Here is a 22,728-nt window from a genome sequence, read left to right as displayed (position 1 = left end):
TTAGAAAACTTTGTTAATTTCAAATAACCTCTAACTGGTCTTGAACGTTATAATTGACTTATGTGTTGGGTACGTACCTGAACGTAGAATTTTTCGCTCTATCGATTGTAGATGTAAAAAAGGCGATTTCTATTTAAAAAAAACAAAGTTGACCTTCAAAGTGCCATGAAGGTCAACGAGTCAGGCGACGCTCACTGTTTACGTTTCGATCTCTCCGAAATCAGTCCAAGGTTGCTTAAAGGCAATCCCCGACACTGGACTAAAAGCGAGAGTGTGGTGTATTGAAATGAAAAAGCATTAATATGGAGGACAACATCCCCCAAGGTATGGGGTATGATATGGGATAATGTGAGCTTCTCACTAAAAAATGCGCACATTAAAATCCCTTTTCATTTACAATTTACAAGATATTTCATTCAAAGCCCGACAGTATACCTCACATTCCCCTGACACAGGCTGCACTTCCGACTCTTAGTGTTCGCTACAAAGAGTTCGTAAACAAATTGATTTAAATAGTCTCAATTACGATATTTAAAATCTTTGTTGCAAGGAGAGGCCATTCAAAAAGTATCAACATTCTCGATATTAGAAGATAACTATACGTGCTCATGGAATCTTCTTGAGAAAATTTATGCGGGCAAGCTTTCGAGTATTTGTAGTCATTTAGGCTTACTTTTGCGGTTACCGTTCCAAGTGACACAAACTGCTAAAGGAATAATCAAGGCAGTTGATGAAACATAAAATCAACCTTCTTAACGTAAAGTACAAAACCATGCTTTGCATATCAATGTAAGGCTAACCCAGTTCTATGATGCGAAAAATTTGGCAAGCTTCTGACTCCTAGAGGCGACAAATTGTGCAAATATGCTTCACTTGTCCTCATTTGTATGCGTCTCAATCACAAAACGTGAGGATTGTAAATTTAGCAATAGTACGGTGTGCGACGAAGGGCACAGCACAGTATTGCACCTAGAGCGGTCAAGTTGACGAATATTGCACGCAAGACCTACATGAAACAGTCAACTATGCATCTCTTCAATAGCAAGCGGGCCATCTAATCAACTGTGGACAAGTGCAATGATTTATGAATTCAATAATTCACGTCAACCTGTACAATGTGGGTCCCTTCTCGATACATGCCCTTTAGCTAACTTTACTGCCAAGTAATTAGCTATGGTACTTTGATTGCCCAAAAGAAGATGCTTTGTTCCTGTGGTTGCAGTGAACGATCTTACCAAAATCGCAAGAGATGTCATGAAGCGCACAATATGTTTAACGTACAAAATATACGAAAAAACTCTCAGCTTTCTTACAATTCCCCGGATCGTGGAATTAGTTAAAAAAACAATTCTTTGCGAAGCGATCAAAATACCTAAAAAAAAACTAGCCTACCCGAATTTTCACAAATCAGCACCTATCGATCTGAATCACCGTTGTCTATATTTTGCACCGGTCAAATCGATTTACCTCGGTGGGGAATCGATCTCATCCTTAAAAAAAAATTAGGATGGATTATAGGCGGTTACATTGCCTATGATTCAGCTTTAAGTTCAAATTTACATTCAGTCAAATGCTATTTTTCGGATTTACTAACAAAATTGGTACAATTTCGGGAAATTAAAGACGGTTCGCCTCTTCGCCGAGGCAGTCGCTTGCAAAAAAAAGATTACGAGGACACGCAACCTGTAATACATCAGGCCAATATGAAGGCTGTTGGCCATTTTGCAACCATTGTTCATATCTTCATCGCCCTTTTTACACACACATCTTTTTTGCAAGCTCTTCTATTTTCTTAGCGTTAATATCTTTTTGCGTCAAATTGTTATTCTTTCCTTGGTCTACCCCTCGGTACGAAGACAATCGTTTTTCCTCTATTTTCTGCACATGAGCAAAAATCATCTAAACAAATTTATTTTTGCAATACCCATCACGAAATTCAGGACTTCTATATCTCTAAATAATATGCAGCATTGTTTTCGTTGTTTCAATAACACTAACAAATGAATAATATTCTTCAATATTTGCAAAAAATATTGTAAATAAATTTGGCTAAAAACTGCTATATGGTATCGAAAATTTAACAAAGAAGTGTAGAAAAGTGCTAAATATTTTTCGCAGACGTGCAACTGCTGCTCATGTGATTGCAGCGTTTGCTTTCAGCTCTTCGCACTTGTTTACGTTTTCACACTTGCTTCGCTAATGCAGTAGCCTCCAACTCGTGCTTCCTGCTTCCGCTGCTTCATGCTTCCGCTGCTTTATGCTTCCGCTGCTTCATGCTCCAAGTTTCACATCTACACCATATTTTCTCATTTATTATTCTTATTTACTTATTTTCTTATACCTGATTAAGAAAAATGCGATCTGAATGATGGGGTCACTTGCGTTTATTTTTTATTTTTTTCTCTGGACGGCGCACAGTGGTCAAAATCTCCAAAAAGCTGGACATAATTCATTAATGTCATCATTTAGGGATGAATTTTCTTACTCGGGGGTTTGTGGTGTCGCTGATTATGAATCTCATATTGCTATTTGAAAAAAACGAAATGGCGGTTAGAAAATGGCGGAGGATTCTCACTAATTAAAATTTTTTAATGAAAAAAAAATATCACTTAGAAGTTTTCGGGTTCGCTGATTACGAATCTGATATTGGTTTTTGAAAAACAAAATGGCGGTTACAAATTGGCGAAAAATTCTCATAAATTTGAATTTTTTGATGAAAAAAAAGATTACTTAGAGGTTTTCGGTTTCATTGATTACACATCTGATATTGGTTAAAAAAAATGACGGTCACAAAATGGCGGAGGATTCTCACCAATTTTGATAATTTTTTATGAAAAGAAGGATCACTCAGAGGTTTCGGGTTCGCTGATTACGAATCTGATATTGGTTTGGAAAAACATGGCGGATACAAAATGGCAGGGATTTTCACAAATGTTGATTTTTTTATAACAAAAATGATTACTAAGGGATTTTTGGGGTCACCGATTATAAATCTGACATTTAAAAAAATGGCGGATACAAAATGGTGGGTGATTTTTATGAATTTTGATTTCTTTACAATAAAATAGATTCCTCAAAGGCTTTTGGGGTCGCGGATTACGAATCTAATATTAGTCTCACCAAAAAAAATGGCAGAAGATTCTAATCAATATTCAGTTGGTTAACAAAAACCATTACTCAGGGGTTTTTGGACTTTGTGGATATGAATTTATCCTTATTGCCATGAGGTAAGAAGTGCAGATGTGGGAGTGACATTCAATTTACATTACAAAAAATTAGATCGTATATTAGAAAATCAAAATCAAATCAACGTTCGATAACAACGTAGCAGTTTTCAACATTCTCAGAAATTTTGCTTTTGACTAATTCGAATAATTCCTTTCGGGTTAAACAAATTCGCTGTTTTGTATCTCCATGATCAGTATCTGGAAAAGTAACGTTTTTAAAATTTCATGAGAGTTATGTTATATCACTGAAAATTCTTCTACATTTGAGATATTCACAATATTTTATAATATTTAAAATTAATTGATGAAATAACGTTATTATTATCCGATTATTTACTATCATTATACCTCATATATCACTGAATCTTTATTTAATATTATAAAATATGACACATTTTGTTTGAATATTAAGTCGATATTTTGTTGCCGTTTAAACAATAGGTTCCTTTGATGAACAGATGTCTGTTTATACCGTTAGTTGAAGCTAATAGAACAGTGAAATAACAAAAGTTTAGGATATTACGGTACGAATACCGTGCACTGTACAAGGAGCGTTTCAGAGCGCATCTGTACAATCTATGTGAAATAATGTCACAATTCCCAAATGGGCGACGTTGGGCAGATAATTTTCAAATATGTTTCACGTGAATGTGTAATTTTCCATTGGGAATTGAAAATAGGGCCCAAGCTAGCAAGACTTTTTTGTAAACTCTATTTTCATTAACGTGAATTAATATAAGAACTAAAAAACCGAAGTAAATTATTTAATAATTTTTTACTTTTATCTTTGTCATATCTATTTATATTACGCTATTTTTTCAAGCACTTACATTTACGAGAACAATCCATGTTGTTTCGCTGGAATTGATCACTTTAATGAAAAACAATGCACTTTTGAAAAACTGCTTGTGTGGAAACTAGTACACACGTGCACTTTTAATCCGACTCTCGTCAACAATTAGACCAATTGCCAAAACAAGTAGATTGCCATTTTGTAAATATATCCACTTTTTTTGTTGTCTTATTTTTTACTGGCTATTACAGCATATCGTAATGAATTTATCATTTGAGGTTTCTCTACGGTAATTAGAAAATTAGTTTTTTATTTTTATTAGCTATGGCGCACCACTCAGATCACTTCTGGCAAAAAATTTGTTAATCTAGAAAATTTGCTTATCTTTTTTTGTGAAAAGATAGTTGTCGCACATCAGAAAAATCACCTCAAAAAAATTCTCAAAAAATTCAAACATTTTTTTACCTATTATTTTGACCATAAAATTGTCTTGAATTTTATAGAACATTGTCTTATAAGTTATCATGGCATATATTTTAATTATAAAAATCGGTCAAGCGAATTTCGAGAACATTTACATCAATTTCAGACGCTAAGGAAATTATTTGGCTGAAAGATTTCGTAAATTTTTTCAAAAAGGATAATATTTTCTGCAAAAAGATTCTTTTTGTGACAAATTAAAATCCTCTCAACCTTAAATTTGAGAGGAACTTCCATTCATGTCAAAAAGCATCCTTTCGACAGAAGAGAAAATTTCTCTGAGTGTATAAATTTAACTTTACGCGCCAAAGAATCCTGGTTAGTGAGAAACGAACTTTAAATAAACGGCAAGCAGAAAAAATTAAAAAATTTCAATTTTAATTTGAAATCGTTTTATTTCGTTTATGAGAGGTTTTAGGTTAAAAATGTTACAAGTTTAAGATTCTGATCTTTAATTAATAATGTTCCAGGAAAATGAAAAATTGGGCAGGGAAAAATTATGAAATATTTTCAATTCAGTTTTGCTGTAACCCTGATACCCTGAAACCCTTGTTAGTAATTGATTTGCCTTGTATTTATATTTATTTTTTTTGCAGGTGCTTCCACCTAAGGATTACCTTTTTGGTTATAAATTTCATTATTTGTTTGAGAAGTCAACGTTGTTGAAAAGTCATCCTTTTTGGTCAAAATTTTACTAGAAATTTCATCTTTCTTAGATCAAACCTCAACTGTTTGTTTAAGAATTATAAAATTTGGTTAAAAAGGCATCCCTTTTTATTTAAAAGTCATCTTTTTCGTTGAAATCTTATCTCTTTGGGTTAAAAATTTAAGTATCTTTGTAGAAAATTTACTTTTTATTAAAGGCTTATAGTTTGATTTTAAAAGGTCAAACTGAAATCATTTTGGGAAGAACATTCAAGTAGTTTTGAAAACTTCGCTTTATTATTTTAAAAATGCATCTATTTCAGTAGAAATTGCATCTTTGTTGGATAGAAATGCAACTGTTTCTATAAAAATAAAAAAATTCAGTTAAAAAGTCATCCTTTTTCGTCGAACATTGAAATATTAGGTAGAAAATTTACTTGTTTCCAATTCATATTTCTAAATTGAAAATTAAATTTATTTGTTGAACACTATTTTGTTTAAATTGAAAATTGAACAGCGTGTTTAAAAGTTCAGCCCCTTTATTGACAACTTTTTTATGATGGTTCTTATCTTCGATTGAAAATTTAACTATTTTGTTGAAAATTCAATTTTCATATAGAAAAATTATGACCGAAGAAGCCTTATTTGTTGCAAATTCGTCTTTTTAGTTTTAAAATAGAATTATACTTTTTTGTTGAGAATTAATCTGTCTGGCCTGGAAATTCAATTATTTTATTAAAAATTGAAGTATTTTGTTATAAAGTCATCTTTTATGGAAGAAAAATAATTTCTTTTCATTAAAATAAAAAAAATAAATTTTAAGATTTTAAAAGCATTTGCAATATAAAAGACTAGTAAAGAAAAAATCAGAGAATTAAAAAAATGAAGTTTTCACCCTACACGGAATGTATTATTTTAAATACAAAAAATTTGTATCAGTGTCGAAACTCATATATTCTTATTTCTGAAAACAATAAATCACGTACAGTTTCGGGAGGTGAGTTTGATTTTTTTGTTACGGTTCGTAATAGGAGGTAGGGGTTCTTGAAGAGGGCTTAAAATCTGTGACGTAATTCAAGTGCTGCCCCTTATATCAATTAATACATATCAGAATGTTCACTTTGGGAATTGAGGTTTTACGCAACTCTTTTGCATTCTTTATAGCTCTGTTTTCGATTTAATTTTAAATTAAGTTGAACATTAAATTAATAAATGTGCAAATTTATCTTTTCGGTTTGAAAATTCAACTGGTTTGTAGCAAATTCATCTTTTTGGCTTGAAAATTCAAGAATTTTGTAGAAAATTAAAGTATATAGTTAAAAATTAATTTTTTTCGTTAAGAATTCTTACTTTCAGGTAGAAAATTTAATTATTTGGTAGAAATAAATCTCTTTTCTTTGAAAATTCATAACTTTATATTTACAATCTTTTTTGTTAAAAAATTATTTGGTTACAAATTCTGTATACTCGTGAAAATTAAACTATTTTAGCAGAATATTCAACTATATCGTTAAAAATTAAGCTATTAATTAAGAAAATTAAGTCTTTTTTAAATTAATAATTTTGGTTTAGAAATTCAACTATTTTGTGGAAAATTGGACCATTTTTTGTTTGGTTCAATTTAATTGATATTTCGTTTTTGCTGTCTCTGAAATGAAGTTATTAATCTGAAATTGTAACTATTACAGTTTTGGTTTGACACTTTTTTTTGAAAATTCAACTGTTTTGTTTTTTAAATGTAATTATTTTGGTAGAAAATTAAAGCGTTTCCTGTTGACTGAAAAATTCAATTGTTTTGTGAAAAATTCACGCATTTTGTTAAAAAATCGTTTTTACTTAGCAGAAAATTAAATTCTTTTTTTCAATCATCATTTTCATTCAGAATTTACCTATTTTATTAAAATGTCTGTTTTTCATTAGAATAAACAAGTTAAAAAAACTTTTTTTTTTACCAAAATTAATTTTTGAAACTGAAAATGTAACTATCCTATTTTTTGTTTAAAACTTATATTTTTCGGTTAAAAATTCATCTTGTTTTGTTGAGATATTTTAATAGTTTTTTTTTGAGAACTGAACTGTAGTTGTTTAAAAAGTCAACTATAACTAAAAAAGCAACCAAAAGTCCGCAAGTTGCGAATTATTAAAACATCTTCTCGCTTTCTGAAAAGAATGCACTACTTCCATCAAGTAAGGTCAAGGGAAAGGTTTTATTTTGACGACAAACTCTTATCTATTATTGAAAATGGTTGGAAATTATTTTTAATTCTTTCGATTTTCAGAAAATAATGCATTGGTTGTGGTCACGTCATTGCCTTTAATGTTTTAAAAGTATTTTGGGTAGTTTTTGAGACAAAGAACATAACAGATATGATCTATTTTTAACCAGAAAATCTTATCCATATTTTAGAAAAGGCTAAAGATTAGAAAAGTTGGGCATTATTGAAAATTCCCATTATTTGTAGGAAATAGTTCATTATTTTTAATCGTGAGATTGAAATTTAAAATTTATAGTTTTTTTTGGTAAACTATCGATTAGCGTAGACAACAGAAAAGGTCTTTTTTCGACGACAGACTCTAAACTATTTTTAAAAATAGGCCATATGTCATTGAGACTGAAAATTATTTACACAAGTGTAAATCATGAGAAGTTTCTCATGATGTTCAGAAAATAATACAGGGTTTAATGGAAGAACCTCATGAGAAAAATTGGAAATGAACAATTGAATCTTCTTATTGGGTATAATTTTTGGTTATTTCTGAAAATAATCACAAGTTTCGTAATTTTGGATACGTTAGGCCCTTCGCCTGAAGAAATGAGGTTCAACAGCCCGATATCTTTTCAGACCTTACGAGCAAATGATAAACGAATGTCGGCCAAATATGCTGGGTCAGTGAGGTACCTTGTAGTTTTCCAAAGGCTGCTTAGCCGTAATTTCTAAGTCCCCTGGCCTCTTTTTAAAAATACATAAGAGTTTCTCAAATCTAAAAAAATAAATTCTAATTATGCTACCGGAAGTAACGCCATTATTTTTTGAAAATTATGAAAATTATAAATAATTTCCAAATTCGTTGGAATTTATTGACTTTCAAAGAATGTATCAAGTTTGGCGTCTCAATGAAAAATCGTATACTGTCTTCCCTGAATGTAAAACCAGCTTCAAAACTTTTACAACATTAATTTTGAATTGTGCTACCGGAAGTAATCTATTATTTTATCAAAATCATGAGCAGTTTAAATAATTTCTATCTTTGAAAATACCAATTTTTATAATGCTGCCGGAAGTAATACACTAAATTCTGGAAAATATCAGAAGTGTAAACAATGTCCAACTGTATTGGCATTTGTCCTCGTTTTTAAAATAGATAAGAGCTTATCGTTAAAACATGACTTTGTTTGTTGGCTTCTCTGTTTAAGAAACATCAATTCTAATCATTCTACGGGAAGTAATCTACTATTTATTGAAAATCATAATTAGTGTGAAGTATTTCCAAATTTGGTAACATTTGGTTTGTTTTTTTAAATAGATAAGAGTTTCTCGTGAAAATGAACCCTTTTCAGTTCTCTTAGCTGTTTGAAAGACTACTTGAAATACATTTAAAACATCAATTCTAATCACGTCACTGGAAGTAATGTATTCATTTCTAAAAATTATGAGAAGCATAAACATTGATAAATTTCGACGGATTTTGCCCCTTCGTCAAAACACGCAGGAGGTAATCGACGATAAAGACCTTTTCCACGGTCTTTTATGTTTGAAAACCTACCCAAAAAGCTGTAAAAACATTAATTGCAATCATGCCACCGAAAGCAATGTGTTGTTTTCTGAAATTTATGAGAAGTATAAATAATTTTCAACTTCGGAAACTTTCAACCTAATTTTCAAAATAGGTTAAATTTGTCAGAATGACAATTTTCCTGTTATCTTCTGTGATCGAAAAAATATATCCGACAAATTTTCTAAATAGAAATGTCAATAATGACAATCGAAATGGAGAATTTTTTTAGAAAGCGAAGAGAAGTTAAAATAATTCACAAACTTGTTGACCTTTGGCCTTTTTAAAAAAAGGGATAAGACTTTGAGCAAAATGATAGCCTCTTTTTTTAAACAGATAATAATTAGTTCTCAAAATGAGGTCTTGTTTTTTCATTCCTTTATCATAAAATTACCCAAAAAACTTTGATGATATATAGAAAAACGATTTTTAATCATTTTTAATTTAATCAAATTATTTTTTTTTAATAAATACAAGGATGAAATATTTTCTTGATAATAAGGCTCTTTAATTTAATAATTTTTGTGACGAATACAATTTTTAATGTAAAGTTTGTAATAAGGGGCCTTCCATAAACTACGCCACAAATTTTGGACTATATTTTATATCGCCCTCGCCCCTAGTTGTCAATAATATTTTTTTTTCATCCTTACTCCATCCTTACTTCTCTCCCGAAAATGCACTCAAAAAAGCATAAATAGGACGATTTTGCACAAAATTAGGGGAAAAATAGCGAGACAAATTCTTTGAAATAAAATTAATGTTGAAATCATATTCAATTCAAAATAAAAGACATTACATTTTTGAAACTATCTGTCGAAATATGTTGCATTTTCCACCAACTATTTGAATTTTCGAGAGAAATTAATTTTTAAACGACAAGTATCTTTAACAAACATATAATTGAATTACCAAAGAGAAGAGGATTTTCAACAAAAAAGTCAATTTGGCCAAAAAGATGAATTGTCTACCATAAAGCATAAATTTATAATCCAAAAGGATGAATTTTCAATAAAGAATTTAAATTTTCGACAATTAAAGGTAGCTTAATCAAGTAGTTGAACTTTCAACAAAACAATTAAATTTTTAACGAAATAGTTGATTTTTGATCATATAGTGTAATTTTCAAATTACAAAGATACATTTTCTACCAAATGGTTAAATACAAAAAAAATATTCAATTTGAGATAATTAACTAAGTATAGTAAATGCAACACATATGCAGTGGGAATTGAAGAAATGGTGTACTTCTGACAAAGAAACTGTAATTGGATCAAGTTAACATAGTCTTATTCAAAAGTACGATCTATTTTTGGAAGAAAATATTTTTTAGAATCAAAGCAAGATTAGATAAAGATAAAAAGAATACATTTTAAACAGAATTAGTAACTCATTGTTGCAAATAAATATGCCAGGACCGGAAATGAAAATGAAAATAATATGTTTTATTTTGTGTCAGAGATTAATAAAAACATTAAAAAAAATACATTTTTTCAATCAGATGCGAGGAGAATAAGTATCGACTTAGGTACTCCAAGAAGTAGTGCGCCATTTTTTTGATTCGATTTGTGAAAAGTTAGCCAATATAAAGATTAGTAGAAAATCATTTATTTGAACAGTCGAGATATTTTCCAATCCAATCTTGGAAAGCTAATTTTTCATTAGTTCAAAGTGAATTATTTATATTTGTGTATAATAATACAAAAACGTTATAAACATATAAAACATGAACATTAGACAAGCTTAATAAAACGAACGATAATTTGATATTTTTAAATCTATTGACACGATAAGTAGGCCACATTGAGCAATTATTGACGTGACATAGTATGTTTTCGTTTTCAAATTATTACCTTCTAATTGTTTGAATAGAGTTAAGAAAAATAAGAATTTTTTAGAAACTTAAAAATATAAGGAATTAATATGGCTTAATAGATTAATTAATTATACATAATGAGGTTGCTCATGTGACATTTTTCATCAGGGTTCCGTTTTCGATTTTAAACCTTTTTTTCGGATGTATATTTTCCTTATTTTGTATAGAAAATTGTAATTATTTAGCAAAATTTTCAAGCATTATTTGGAATGAATAAATAATAACATTTAAATCAGCCTTAATAAGTATGAAATTTAGCTACCAAAGATTAATAAAAAATTACTAATTCGATTAGTTGAGATACTTCCTAATTGAGTTACAGAAAGCAATTAATTTTTTAATACAAGTAGAGAAATTCACTCATTCTGGTATATAATAATTAAAAAAGGTTGTAAAAATCGAGAAATAAAAAACATCATAGTTTAATCAAATAAAGCGATGGTGAAACATTCTTAACTGTAACAGGAAGTATTAAGGTCATATCGTGAACTTGAAATGTGATGTAGCCTGTCTCAATTTTAAGTGTTGCCTTCTCATTATTTGAACAAAATTTGCTCAGCGTCTTGGTGCGCCACTTTTCAACAGATTTCTGTTTTCGATTAAAAAAATTTTTTTGTCTGGATATTTTCTCAACTTTCCATAGAAAATACTAATTATTTAGAAACTCAGTAAAAATGATATTCCATGAATGAGAATTAGGATGGTCGCATTTTTTAAAAATTTTCATGCATATTGCCGGAAATTTATTCGAATTCCCAAAATACTGAACATTTCCTTATAAGTGCAGAAATGGGTTTAGCGACTTGTTGACGCTAATTATGATTTTTTGCAGTTTTTTAATACAAACTGTTTCTAATACATAAATTACTATTCTATTCTGATAACTAGATGTTTCCATAAATTAATGGAATAATTTATTATTGTTTTTAGCAATAGTATCTTAGAATAGGATTTAAAAGACGCGTTTTTTCAAAAAGTTTCAACTTTTGGTCCAATTTTGAATGAAAATGAGGTAATAACTAATTCATGTTGATGAAAATAATTGTTGAAACAATTTCTCATAATTTTTAATAATATCGTTTTAGATTCATGCTAGAAAATTTAAGTTTTTTTTAACGATTTCCCATTTTTTCTTAATTTTCAATTAGAAAGAGAAAAATAGTTATTTGAAGTTAACCAAATTAATTGCATTGAAAATTTATTTTTATTGTTAATAATATTCCATTTGAATAAGGCTAGAATGTTGTGGCTTTTTCTGAATTTTAAAAATATTTTTCCACTTTTGACTGGTAGTAAGTGGACAATTATTTCAATTTAGCAAGAATAATTATTCAAACAAATTATTATTGTTTATAACTATATTCTTCTTCATGAATGTTAGACATTTGAGGTTTCTTCTGAAATAGATTCTAATAAAATAATAATAAAAATATATTCGAAAAAAAGAAATAATAGTATTAATATATAATATTATATAATATTATATAATAATATATAATAATATAATAATTCACAGGTAGCATAACAAATATTGAGAATATTGCAATGAGATAATGTTAAATTAAGATGCATACATGATTGTTATTACAAAAAGCTTCTATGTGTAAACTTTAAAAGAATGATAGAATATGAAAAGACAAGAATCTTTAATAAACAAAACATTCTTATGTTTAAAGTCTTTTTTCCAAATATATATATATAGTTTTTGATTGGACACTATATATGTCATTTAAAATTCTGTAATTGAAATGGAAAGATTCGAAAACATGAAGATACAACTTTTTAAATTTAAAGTTATAAAAACTTAGCTGCAAATTAAGACACGCATAGTAGAATACTTTTGAATTTAAGACTTTTATGATTAAAGCTTTGAAAATTTTTTAATCCAAGCACTCAATAATTTACGCATATAAAATAAAATATTTCAATCTTTTTCAACTGAAAGTTTTGTCATTAATTGTCGTTAAACTGCACAATTAAAAACTTTTCACTTTTCTGCGTTGTACAATTCAAAGACTTCGAAAAATAGAAATCTCCGCGATTATTTTCAATGCTATAAAAGGAAGAATAAGTAAAAAAAAATTAAGAATTAAATCATTTTAATTAATTTTAAGCTAGAGAAATTAATTCATACATCAAAATTTGTTTTGAAATATTTTTGAATATACTCTTAAAAACATGTTGAAAAAATTTCAAAGAAAGATTTTCCAGAAATCTAATAGAAATTTTGTTATTATCTTAATACACTAATTCTTCCTACAATTTTTCTGAAATGCTGCTAGATTAAAAAAATTATCACAACATTTTCCACATTCTTTTTCGAAAATTTTGGAAATATTTTTGAGTACTCTTTTAAATTAATTTTTCAACTAGAAATTCATTTTTAGTTTTCTTAGGAGTTCTGATAACAAAATTTATTTTCTCTAAGCCTTCCAAATGTCTTAAAAAGCTTCTAAATTTTTTATTAGGAATTTTCAAAAATGTAAATTTTGTTTAAAATATTTTGAAATATCTTTAAGTTTTAAATTATTTTGGAGTCTTTATGAAACTTCTAAATATCTCTTACACTTCCTCGAATTATTTTCCAAATCAGTAAGGGTTTGATTATGATTAATCATCCAATTTTTTTAAACTCCTTAAATATTCTTTGAATATTAATTTGTCAAAATAATCACTTTAAATTTTCCCAGCTATTTTAAAACATTTTATTTTTATTTTTTTAAACATCTTAAAGATCCTTAGAAAGCTTCAAAATATTATTTCGAAATATTTAGGATTTTGTATTTATAATAATTTTTATATTATATTAAAGATAACCACTGTAAATACGATACGGAACTAAAGTTGATGTGTTTTTAAGATCTTATATAATTGCAATATAGAATTCATTGCTCTTATTATCAATGCAACCGTGATTACTGTGTCATTGAATGTTAATGTTGTGCAAAATAAACTTATATACACTTTTGAATAAGTATTTTTTTTAATAAAACGAATTTGTCAATCTCAATTAATTGAAATAAGAATAATAAAAAAATAACATCTCTGATTTAAAATTACATTTGATAGATGTGGATACATAGGTATATCACTAAGGGAAAAGTGGATAAAAAGTAGAAGATTTTACATAAAATTAAAACTATTTGGCATTAATATATATGGAGATAGTTATCAACAATAATAATTTATTTAAACAATATTCAAAACATTAAACCCTAATAAAATTGTTTGAAAAATAATTTCTGTAAACTTGACTTGATTATTACTTTACGCTAATTGAAAAGTGGTCAAAAAGTTAAAAATTTGAGACAAATACCCGCAACTGTCTACTATTAATGTATTAAAAGATAGTTATAATTTGTTTCACCAATTATTTTGGCTATATTTAATCAAATATTAACTTATTCCAAGTGAAAAGTGAACGAAAAGTTGACAAATTTAAAAGAAACCAGTTTCTAATATTATTCAAAGATAATATTATTAATGAAAAAAATCCTAATTAGCGCCAAAAACTCGCAAACCTTATTTTTTCGCTTATTGTGTTTTTTGGGACCCTATAAAACAGACTAATGGGGGTGATATTTAAAAGTAATATTATATTCGTATTCTTTGTCTAATTGTAAAGAGAAATGTTGAGTATCAACTTGATTCAGCTGATATTGCTAATTGTGAATAAAATTTATCTTTAAAGTTAACGTCCAAATATAAATTTCTTTAATAAAAAAATTGTATATATTTGTGTGAGGAACGAATAAATTTTAGGACATGTATACAAAATCGTGAAGCAAAGTTTTCAATGCATTTTTGCACCAACCTAATGTGGTCGCTTTTTGATGGCTTAAAAATGAAATTTGACTTTTTAAAACAACTCTGCGATTTCAATTACCCATAACATTGCGAAAATGAATTTTTTTCTCGCAAAAACAGTAAAATGCATGTCGCCTTTTTTTTGGAAAACAACAACCCAAGTGCGAAGTCACATATGGCCCAACATTGGCCAATAGTCGGAAAAAATATTGCCGAAGTTCGGCTGCCATCATCGCGCCAATGACTCAATGATAACTATGGCCTGCACTTGGCAGCCAAGGTTTGGCTGCCATTGTCGGCCCAACACTGGGTACCAGTATTGGACAAAACCTGGCTGCCATCATCGCGCCATTGCCAGATTGATAACTATGGCCTTGACTTGGCAGCCAGGGCTTGGCTTTCATTGTCGGCCCAACACTGGCTACGGTCTAAGGATATGACAAAAAACACATTTAAAAATGAATATTAATTGATTGCGAGTACATTGAATATAAATATTAATGGTCCTATTTAGATTGAATACATATATTTCATTTTGAACATTATATTACAAATAAAATTTCTAACGCTACGGGGTATCGAACCTACATCTATATACCTAAATATATTGCCTAACAGTCGGACGTGCTAACCACTTCTCTAAAACGACAAGTTGAAACTCTGTGAAAAAGTCATCCTCATAAGCTGCAGTTCAGAAAAGTTAAAAAACCAAATTTTAAGCTCTCTTTTTCTCATTATTTATTATTATGTGACGAAATGTTAACAGGAATATCAATACAATAATTTTTAAATAAATAATTTTAATCGATTACAATTTTTCTTCGCGTAATGTTTCACTTTTTTCCGTTGTAGCCTGCTTTACAACTTTTTGCAATGACAGGAAATGTAATTTTTCATAAACAAAGAAAATTTTTAATGACAGAACTTAACAAATTTTATCGTGAAATTTGACAATTTTTCAATAAATTTTTTTTAATCTTTCGTGTAAGTTTTATTTATTAGGTGCTACAACTGAGACTTGGCGAAACAAAGTGCCGCTTCTGGGTCAAGCATTGGTGGAGAATCGGCAAATATAAATAGCCAATATAGGTTATCAGCACTGGCTCAACATTGGGCCGTTTTAAGTAAAACATGATTTGCCGTGATAAAAGTGACACTTGGGTCAGTAATGTGCCGTCACTGGGCCAGACTTTGGCTGATCCTCGTGAAACATGGTTCCCCGTACTAAAAGTGAGAGTTGGCGCAATAAAGTGCTGATGCTGGGCCAAGCATCGGCGGAGGATCAGCAAATATAAAAAGCCAATATAGCCTGCCAGTACTGGCTCAAAATTGGGCCGATTTAAATAAAACATGGTTTGCCGTGATAAAAGTGACACTTGGCCCAGTAATGTGCCGTCACTGGGCCAGACTTTGGCTGATCCTCGTGGAACATAGTTTCCCGTACTAAAAGTGATACTTGGCGCAAGAAAGTTCCGATACTGGGCCAAGCATCGGTGGAGGATCGGCACATATAAATAGCCAAGATAGGCTGACAGCACTGGCTCAACACTGGCCCGATTAAAATGCCGATATTGGCCCAATAACTTTAGCCGACCTTTGGCTGCCAAAATTGGACCAACTCTGGGCCGTGTATTCAGCTCCGGCAATTCGCACTTGGAAAGTTTAAGAGGCGAACGATTCTTGACTTTAGGTTGTACTGCCTGAACGATTGACATTAATTCAGTCTGTATATTTTTCAGTACAAAAGCTTTGCTTATAGAATAATAAAGAAAGCACAATGAGACAGAGGTTTCTGTTTATTAATTCATTTTCTTTCAGTGTTTCTGGAACACTATACTTTCAAGCCCTTACCTAAGGGATAACGTTTAATTTTCATGTAATTTCAGTATTTTTTTGTTTACAGTCTCCAGTTGAAAACATAACTATTTGTTTCTAAATTTAATTAGTTTTCGTTTAAAATGCATTCAATTACGGTCGCTTGATAAATCTTAAACTACAAGTGGCAACTACTATCAAAAAAAGCTCCTTTCATTGAAAAAAAATATATTAGCTTTCAGTCAACGAAAAGTTTCCTTTATTTAAAGAAATATTTTGGTTGCCTTTCTTTGTTTGATTTAATCAAATTTGATTTGTGTCATGATGAGTCAAAAAAATATTTCTTGAAATTAAAGAAATAATTTCTTCAAATCAAAAAATACGAACTTCGTATTTCTTTGAAAATAAATATTTTATTTATTGAAAAGTATTTGATTCAAAAATGATGTAAAAGGAACGTAGAAGAAGAATTATTTATATACTTAAAGATATTAGAATATTTACAAAAACAAAAAATTATTATTACTCGAAATCACTAAAAAATAATGAATATTTTTGCTAAATACTTTAGGGAAATATAGTTATGATTTATTTTACTACACTATAAATAAAATATTACTATTTTATTCGTCAAACATTGAGTTTCTAATTCAATTAGTAACATTTTTACTAATGCAGATTCATAGAAATTAAAAAGAATTGTATTGTAATTTCTAAACGAATTTAAGCACTCTAAAGTCGTTTTTTATAATCGAATGCAAAACATATTGTATGTGAATTCTTCTTGGAACTCTATTAAACATTCAGCTGTTACAATTTATGTTTTGTTTCAAAATATTAAGTTTGAAAAAACCATATCGCGATTGACAAATGAAATAAATTCTTATAAATAAAATCAATCAGAATGAGCAAAAAAAATGTTGATCATAATAATTTCAAAATCATTTTAATTTTCTTATCATTCAAAGCCTATAGAATACAGGGATAGCATCAATTTTATTTTTTACGCATCGATTCCAAAAAAAGTACATTTTCACTTGAAATGTCTTCTTTTGTAATGGATGATTATGTTTTTTTTTGGAGTGATGACTTTTCATCTAGAAAAACAACAATATTTGTTGTGTTTCACATGCACATTGAAAAAGAATTTGAAAAGGAAAACAATGAAAGGTGAAATGCACTGAAGATTGTTGATTTTAAAGATTTGAGTTAATATAAAAGAAGTTTCGGATTAATTAGATTTGTACCCATGTTGAAATTTTTCCCACTTACGCCAGAATTTTATAAAAACTTATGAGTTAAGACGTTAATTACTAAGAACAATGGAGCAAGCATTAAAGAGGAGGGAGAAGGTGGAGCTAAGATTTCCTGAAATATGTGTAACGTATATGGCGAAAGACCCTAAATATTATTTTTTCTTTATGTAAATTGCATTATGAAAAAACATGTTTTTTCGATTTTTATCCTTGCCGCCTTACGCCTGCTTTCAAATGCTTTACTCTTATTGGCTGCGTGAAATTTCCTTAAATTTGTCCCAGTTTAAATTGAAAAACAAGTTCCTCAAGGGCAGACATCATGGCGTACCAGAGTCTTCCAGTTCTTAATGGAGAGATTTCCTGCAGATTCTTATTTATTCTGAGATAACAGAAAATATATAAAAAGCAACGACCGCTTGAAAAATTAAGAGTCAGTGAAAAAAACATATCGAAATTGAATTATACGTAAACGTTCACGGAATTGTGAAAGAAAATGAAGTTTTTTAACACGGCTCCGTTCGTCGCCATTGTGGTATTCACCACATATTTGGGTAATTATACAAGTTTTATTTTTCATAATTTCTTTAAACAAATTATTCTAGACCTTTAAAATTATCATGAGATTTGCACATAATATCTTAAAAATAAACAATAGGTAAATTTTAAAGAGATTCTTCTGAATTAATTTACAAAAAGATTTTTTTCCAAATCATGGAAAAAACTAAATATTTATATTTATTTTTTTAATTCAACCCTTTCATTGTTTTAAAACGATCCATATTTATTAAGTGTATCAACAAACTACTAAAAGCTTCCTGGTAAATAATACCCAGCAGTTAAACAGTTATTATTTAATTTTGTTATTTTTTTTGTGAACAAATTAATGAGTTGAATCAAGTTTTTAAAATTGCACATTATCGAATACTTAATTTTAAAATTTGTTTTTTTTTTCTGGAGAACGTAAAAATATTGCTTAATTGCGATTGATTAAAAGTTCAAAATAATTGTCGACAAATGGACTCGCAAATGACCTTATTTATTAGTAAAATTTTCTTCAGGTAATAAAATTTGTTATTTATTTAATTAAAATCAACGATTACATATCTATGTCCAATTCCATTTCACAATTAAGTATTTTGCGAACGAGCAAAGGTATTCGATATTTTCTTTTTTTATTCTAAAAAATCCCACTTAAATTATTTTTCCAGGAAGATTCCAATCGTTTTGTTTGAAAAATTGAATTTTTGAATTTTTCTAGGAAAAATGGACTGACAAAATATTTAGATAGAAGTTTACAAATCTCTTGTGATATCTTGCATTGCTTACCAGAAAATTTAGAAAATCATCTCGCTAAATCTTAATTAGTTAAAATTTAACTAACTCAATCAGTAAACTCAATTTTGACTGAAAAATTAGTTACTTTCAAGGTTTTGACTAATGAATTAGTCAACGGGTCACTGTTTTTACCTTGCCAATTGAATTAGTAAAAAATGACTAATTTTTATTAGTCATTTCTGAGAACTACCAATTAATTAGTGGATTTCTCAACATAACCACTGTCAAGTTGTTGACGCAGAAAAAGAGAAAATTATTTTGTTACTCAGACTTTGAAGAATAGGAGAGAGACAGACGATTTCAAAGAAGACACTGGATATCACGAAAATTCACGAGAAGTGCCCCGGACTTTTTGATTATAATGGAGAAATAGTGAGTTTATAATAAATAAATATGAGAAACTCACTTCAGTTTTTTATATTGCAACAGGGATTACAGTGGTTCATCAGCTCAATTCTAGGAAAATAGTGAATTGTTTCTTTTGAAAAGGGGTCTCTAGTTTGTAATTTTCTTATTTAATTAATAGTTATTTTTTTGCTGCGATAAGTGTCACGTATTAAAAATAAATCTCATCGTTCAATTTAAAAAACGATTTGAAGTGATGTCTTAGAAATAAACATTTGCGTTACAGACATGCGCGTCCCTCCGAAAGCGTCTCATTTTTTATTAATCAATTAGTAAATTTTGACTAACCAAATGGTAGAATTTTGACTAACGAATTAGCAGTTTCGCCACCGCCCGCAATGGCGACCGGTAGCGCGCCACGTCTAGCGTTTTACTAATTGAATTGTTTAGGCGAAAGTAACCAATTAAATTAGTTATTTTTGACCAATTATCAGTTATTGAGTTCTTGCTTCTACAATTAGTCAAATTTGACTGGGTATTAGTTAAAGTTAACTAATTCAGATTGAGCGAGATAGCAAAAAATTTGCAGCCTTTAAAATGATAAAGTCAGAAGGGCCTTCGAGAAAATCTTCTTTATTTTCTGTATCAAATTTTGTAAACATGAAAAAAAAGATATTTGAACAATTTTGTATATCTTTCGTTATTTCCAATGAAAAGTGACTCTAGCATAATATACCCAAACAATGAAACATCCTGTCACCATGGCCTAGACTTTTCTTTATATCTTTTCTGAATTGAAATGGAATTGGGCTGATGGTAAAAAACCATAAGTAAGCTTTATTACCTAGTTATTAAGAGTTAAAATACCGTAGAATAAATGAAATCTACTGCCTTTAAACTAAAATTCAAACAAAATTATAGCAATTGTTATCGGGTAATAAGACATCCAAAATATTGTTTACTGTCGGAAAATTTGTTATCAATTCTGTTAAAGTCCTTAGAATCATAAATGACTCAAAAATGTATTATTCGTTAAATTTAATCATATGTATGTGACTTGAGGAATTATTTAGGATTATTGAAAAATTGTGACTGAGCATTATTTTTACCTTTATTTCAAACAAAATATCAAAAAATATCAACAAATATGAATAATTTCCAGACAAAAAATTAGTAATAAATTAGAAACAAACGACTTTGGTCTCAAGTAAATAAAACATTAGTTACCATTTATTTAAATAAAAATCTGAACATATTGTGTTTAAACTTTAAGATCTAGCCTAGTTTGTCCAGATGTACCTTTTTTCCCCATTGTTATGCGATCAATCGACGATTCAACTGATTCAATCCTTCCCTAGTTCACCTCTGAAAAAGTTGTCACTATAGTGTTAAACATTCACGGGTTTTTAACCACGCACCTCTTAGCAATCTAATGGATAATTTGATTTTCCAGACCTTGGCAATGGTGTCGAAAATAATGAAGGAGGAGGAGGAGGTCAAGGAGGAGGTCAAGGTGGCGGAGGAGGAAATGGTGGAGGAGGAGGAGGAGGAGGAAATTCTGACAACGAATCATCGGAGGGTGGCTTCCATATTAACACAATGGAGGCAGGAGTTTTAGGAGCAGCGGGAGGAGCATTAGCAGCAGGAGGATTCTTTTATAGGAAAAATAAAAAATTAAAAAGACAATTTAGTGGTGAGCATGATGGATATAGCGGGTATGGACGCCATGGTGGTGGAGGCGGCGGAGGATATCATCATGGTGGTGGAAATAACGACGGATATCATGGTGGTGGAAACAACGACGGATATCGTGTTGGTGGAAATGGCGATAGACGTCATGGTGGTGGAAATGGCGAAGGACATCATGGTGGTGGAAATAACGATGGAAATCATGGACATCATGAAGACCATCATTCACCGCATTTTATTGTGCATCATTTTTTTAATCATGATAAGCATGACGAGAAGAATAAGGATAAAAAGAAGGATCATGGCGATTAAGTTTATAAATCCCAATAGAAGAATTATTATCATATAAAAACACAAAGTATACATTTTCTGTCGCATGTCACCCCTATGTCTTTGAAGTTAAATTTCAAGCCAATGCTAATCGTGTAATAGTTCTGAAAAATAAATCAATTTCACATGCAACTGTCGCTATTTCACTTTTATTTCGATCAATTTATTTATTCAGTTTACACATGATGTACAATAATGTAGACATGTTTATTTTTTAAATATTAATATGTATCGACGAAGAGTTGACAGTATTTAAATTCGAAAAATTTCGAGATTTGAATTTATTACAACCTTTTTTTCAATACCTGATTATATGACTTTCAGATTCAGATACAGATTTTAAGTTTTTGTTTCTTGTTTCGAGTCTCCTTACTAATATTTACATAAGAGGACTCTAAATCCGCAATTGCTTTTTCGAATTTCGGTGAAAATATTTTCCTTACATTCTTATAATTTATGATGGACGATATAAGATTAATATGAACGTCGACATCTGTTTACATAGTATTTTCTTGATAAGTATTTTTACAAATAAGTGTAACAGATAAGCATGCAAAAAGGATATAAATATAGAGATAAATGTATTTTATATTATTTGCCTGTTACTATGTCTAAGATTACTTATTAAGATATTAAAAATAAAGTACTTGTGGCCCTTATTATTATTTAATCACTAATATTGCAATAATATTCCTTAGTAGTAATTCATGGTGAAAACCATAAGCATTAGTGGTAAAAAAAATTGGAAACGAACTTGATCTGTTCTTTTCACAAAAAAAGAATGCCGTGTATCAAAGGAAAATTTGACAAAAAATTCCTTTAAAACAGACAGACATGTTCATAAAAACCGTTTTTATGACTTACATATATCAAAATGTCGATAGATGCCGAAAAATGGATCGGTCTAAATTCACAAAAATCTGATACCTTTCATCATTAATGATCAGAATGTAAAAATTCTACACCCACGACAAAACGACGGGTGCTGTAAAAAAAACAGTCAAGAAAGTTTGATAGTTTTTCTAAACTCAAGATACTTCACTGTTGAAGCTTTCATTTTATTTTGCGCTGTTTATCTATAGAACAATAACCATTATCTGTATCAAAAATCGATGAGAAGAGATTTTGCAGAACTTTCTCAAAGTAATAATTTTCTTGATGAACTATTTATCGTATAAAGTGTGGTTTCGTGCAAAAGTTAAAATTTCAATGTTATCGTTTTTATTTTTCATGGCTGTAACCGTAAATATTAGAATTAGAAGGTTAAGTAACGAAACTGAATTTTTTCATTTTGGTTCCAAAATTTCTTCCATCGTTACCGTTTGTCAGGGGATCTTAAAACGTCGAGTAGTGATT

The 22,728-nt window shown here is 29.4% G+C and overlaps 1 protein-coding gene across 1 annotated transcript; it reads left to right on the top strand.

Annotated features, from left to right (window-relative positions):
• Positions 1–302: 302 nt before the first annotated feature.
• On the top strand, positions 303–21,354 carry LOC117178473 (glycine-rich protein DOT1-like). Its single transcript, XM_033369900.1, has 2 exons — positions 303–324; positions 20,807–21,354. The coding sequence occupies exons 1-2, from the start codon at positions 303–305 to the stop codon at positions 21,352–21,354; spliced, it is 570 nt and encodes a 189-aa protein (XP_033225791.1).
• Positions 21,355–22,728: the final 1,374 nt, after the last annotated feature.

The sequence above is a fragment of the Belonocnema kinseyi genome, chromosome 8 (assembly GCF_010883055.1).
Source record: "Belonocnema kinseyi isolate 2016_QV_RU_SX_M_011 chromosome 8, B_treatae_v1, whole genome shotgun sequence".
NCBI classification, from domain to species: Eukaryota; Metazoa; Arthropoda; class Insecta; order Hymenoptera; family Cynipidae; genus Belonocnema; species Belonocnema kinseyi.
This window is presented reverse-complemented; position numbering and strand designations above follow the sequence as displayed.

Bases quoted from the DNA above. Each gene is read 5' to 3' on its own strand.
- LOC117178473 (XM_033369900.1), top strand. From the start codon at position 303: ATGGAGGACAACATCCCCCAAG. The intron at 325-20,806 runs GTATGGGGTATG...TTGATTTTCCAG, and splicing joins GGAGGACAACATCCCCCAAG to ACCTTGGCAATGGTGTCGAA.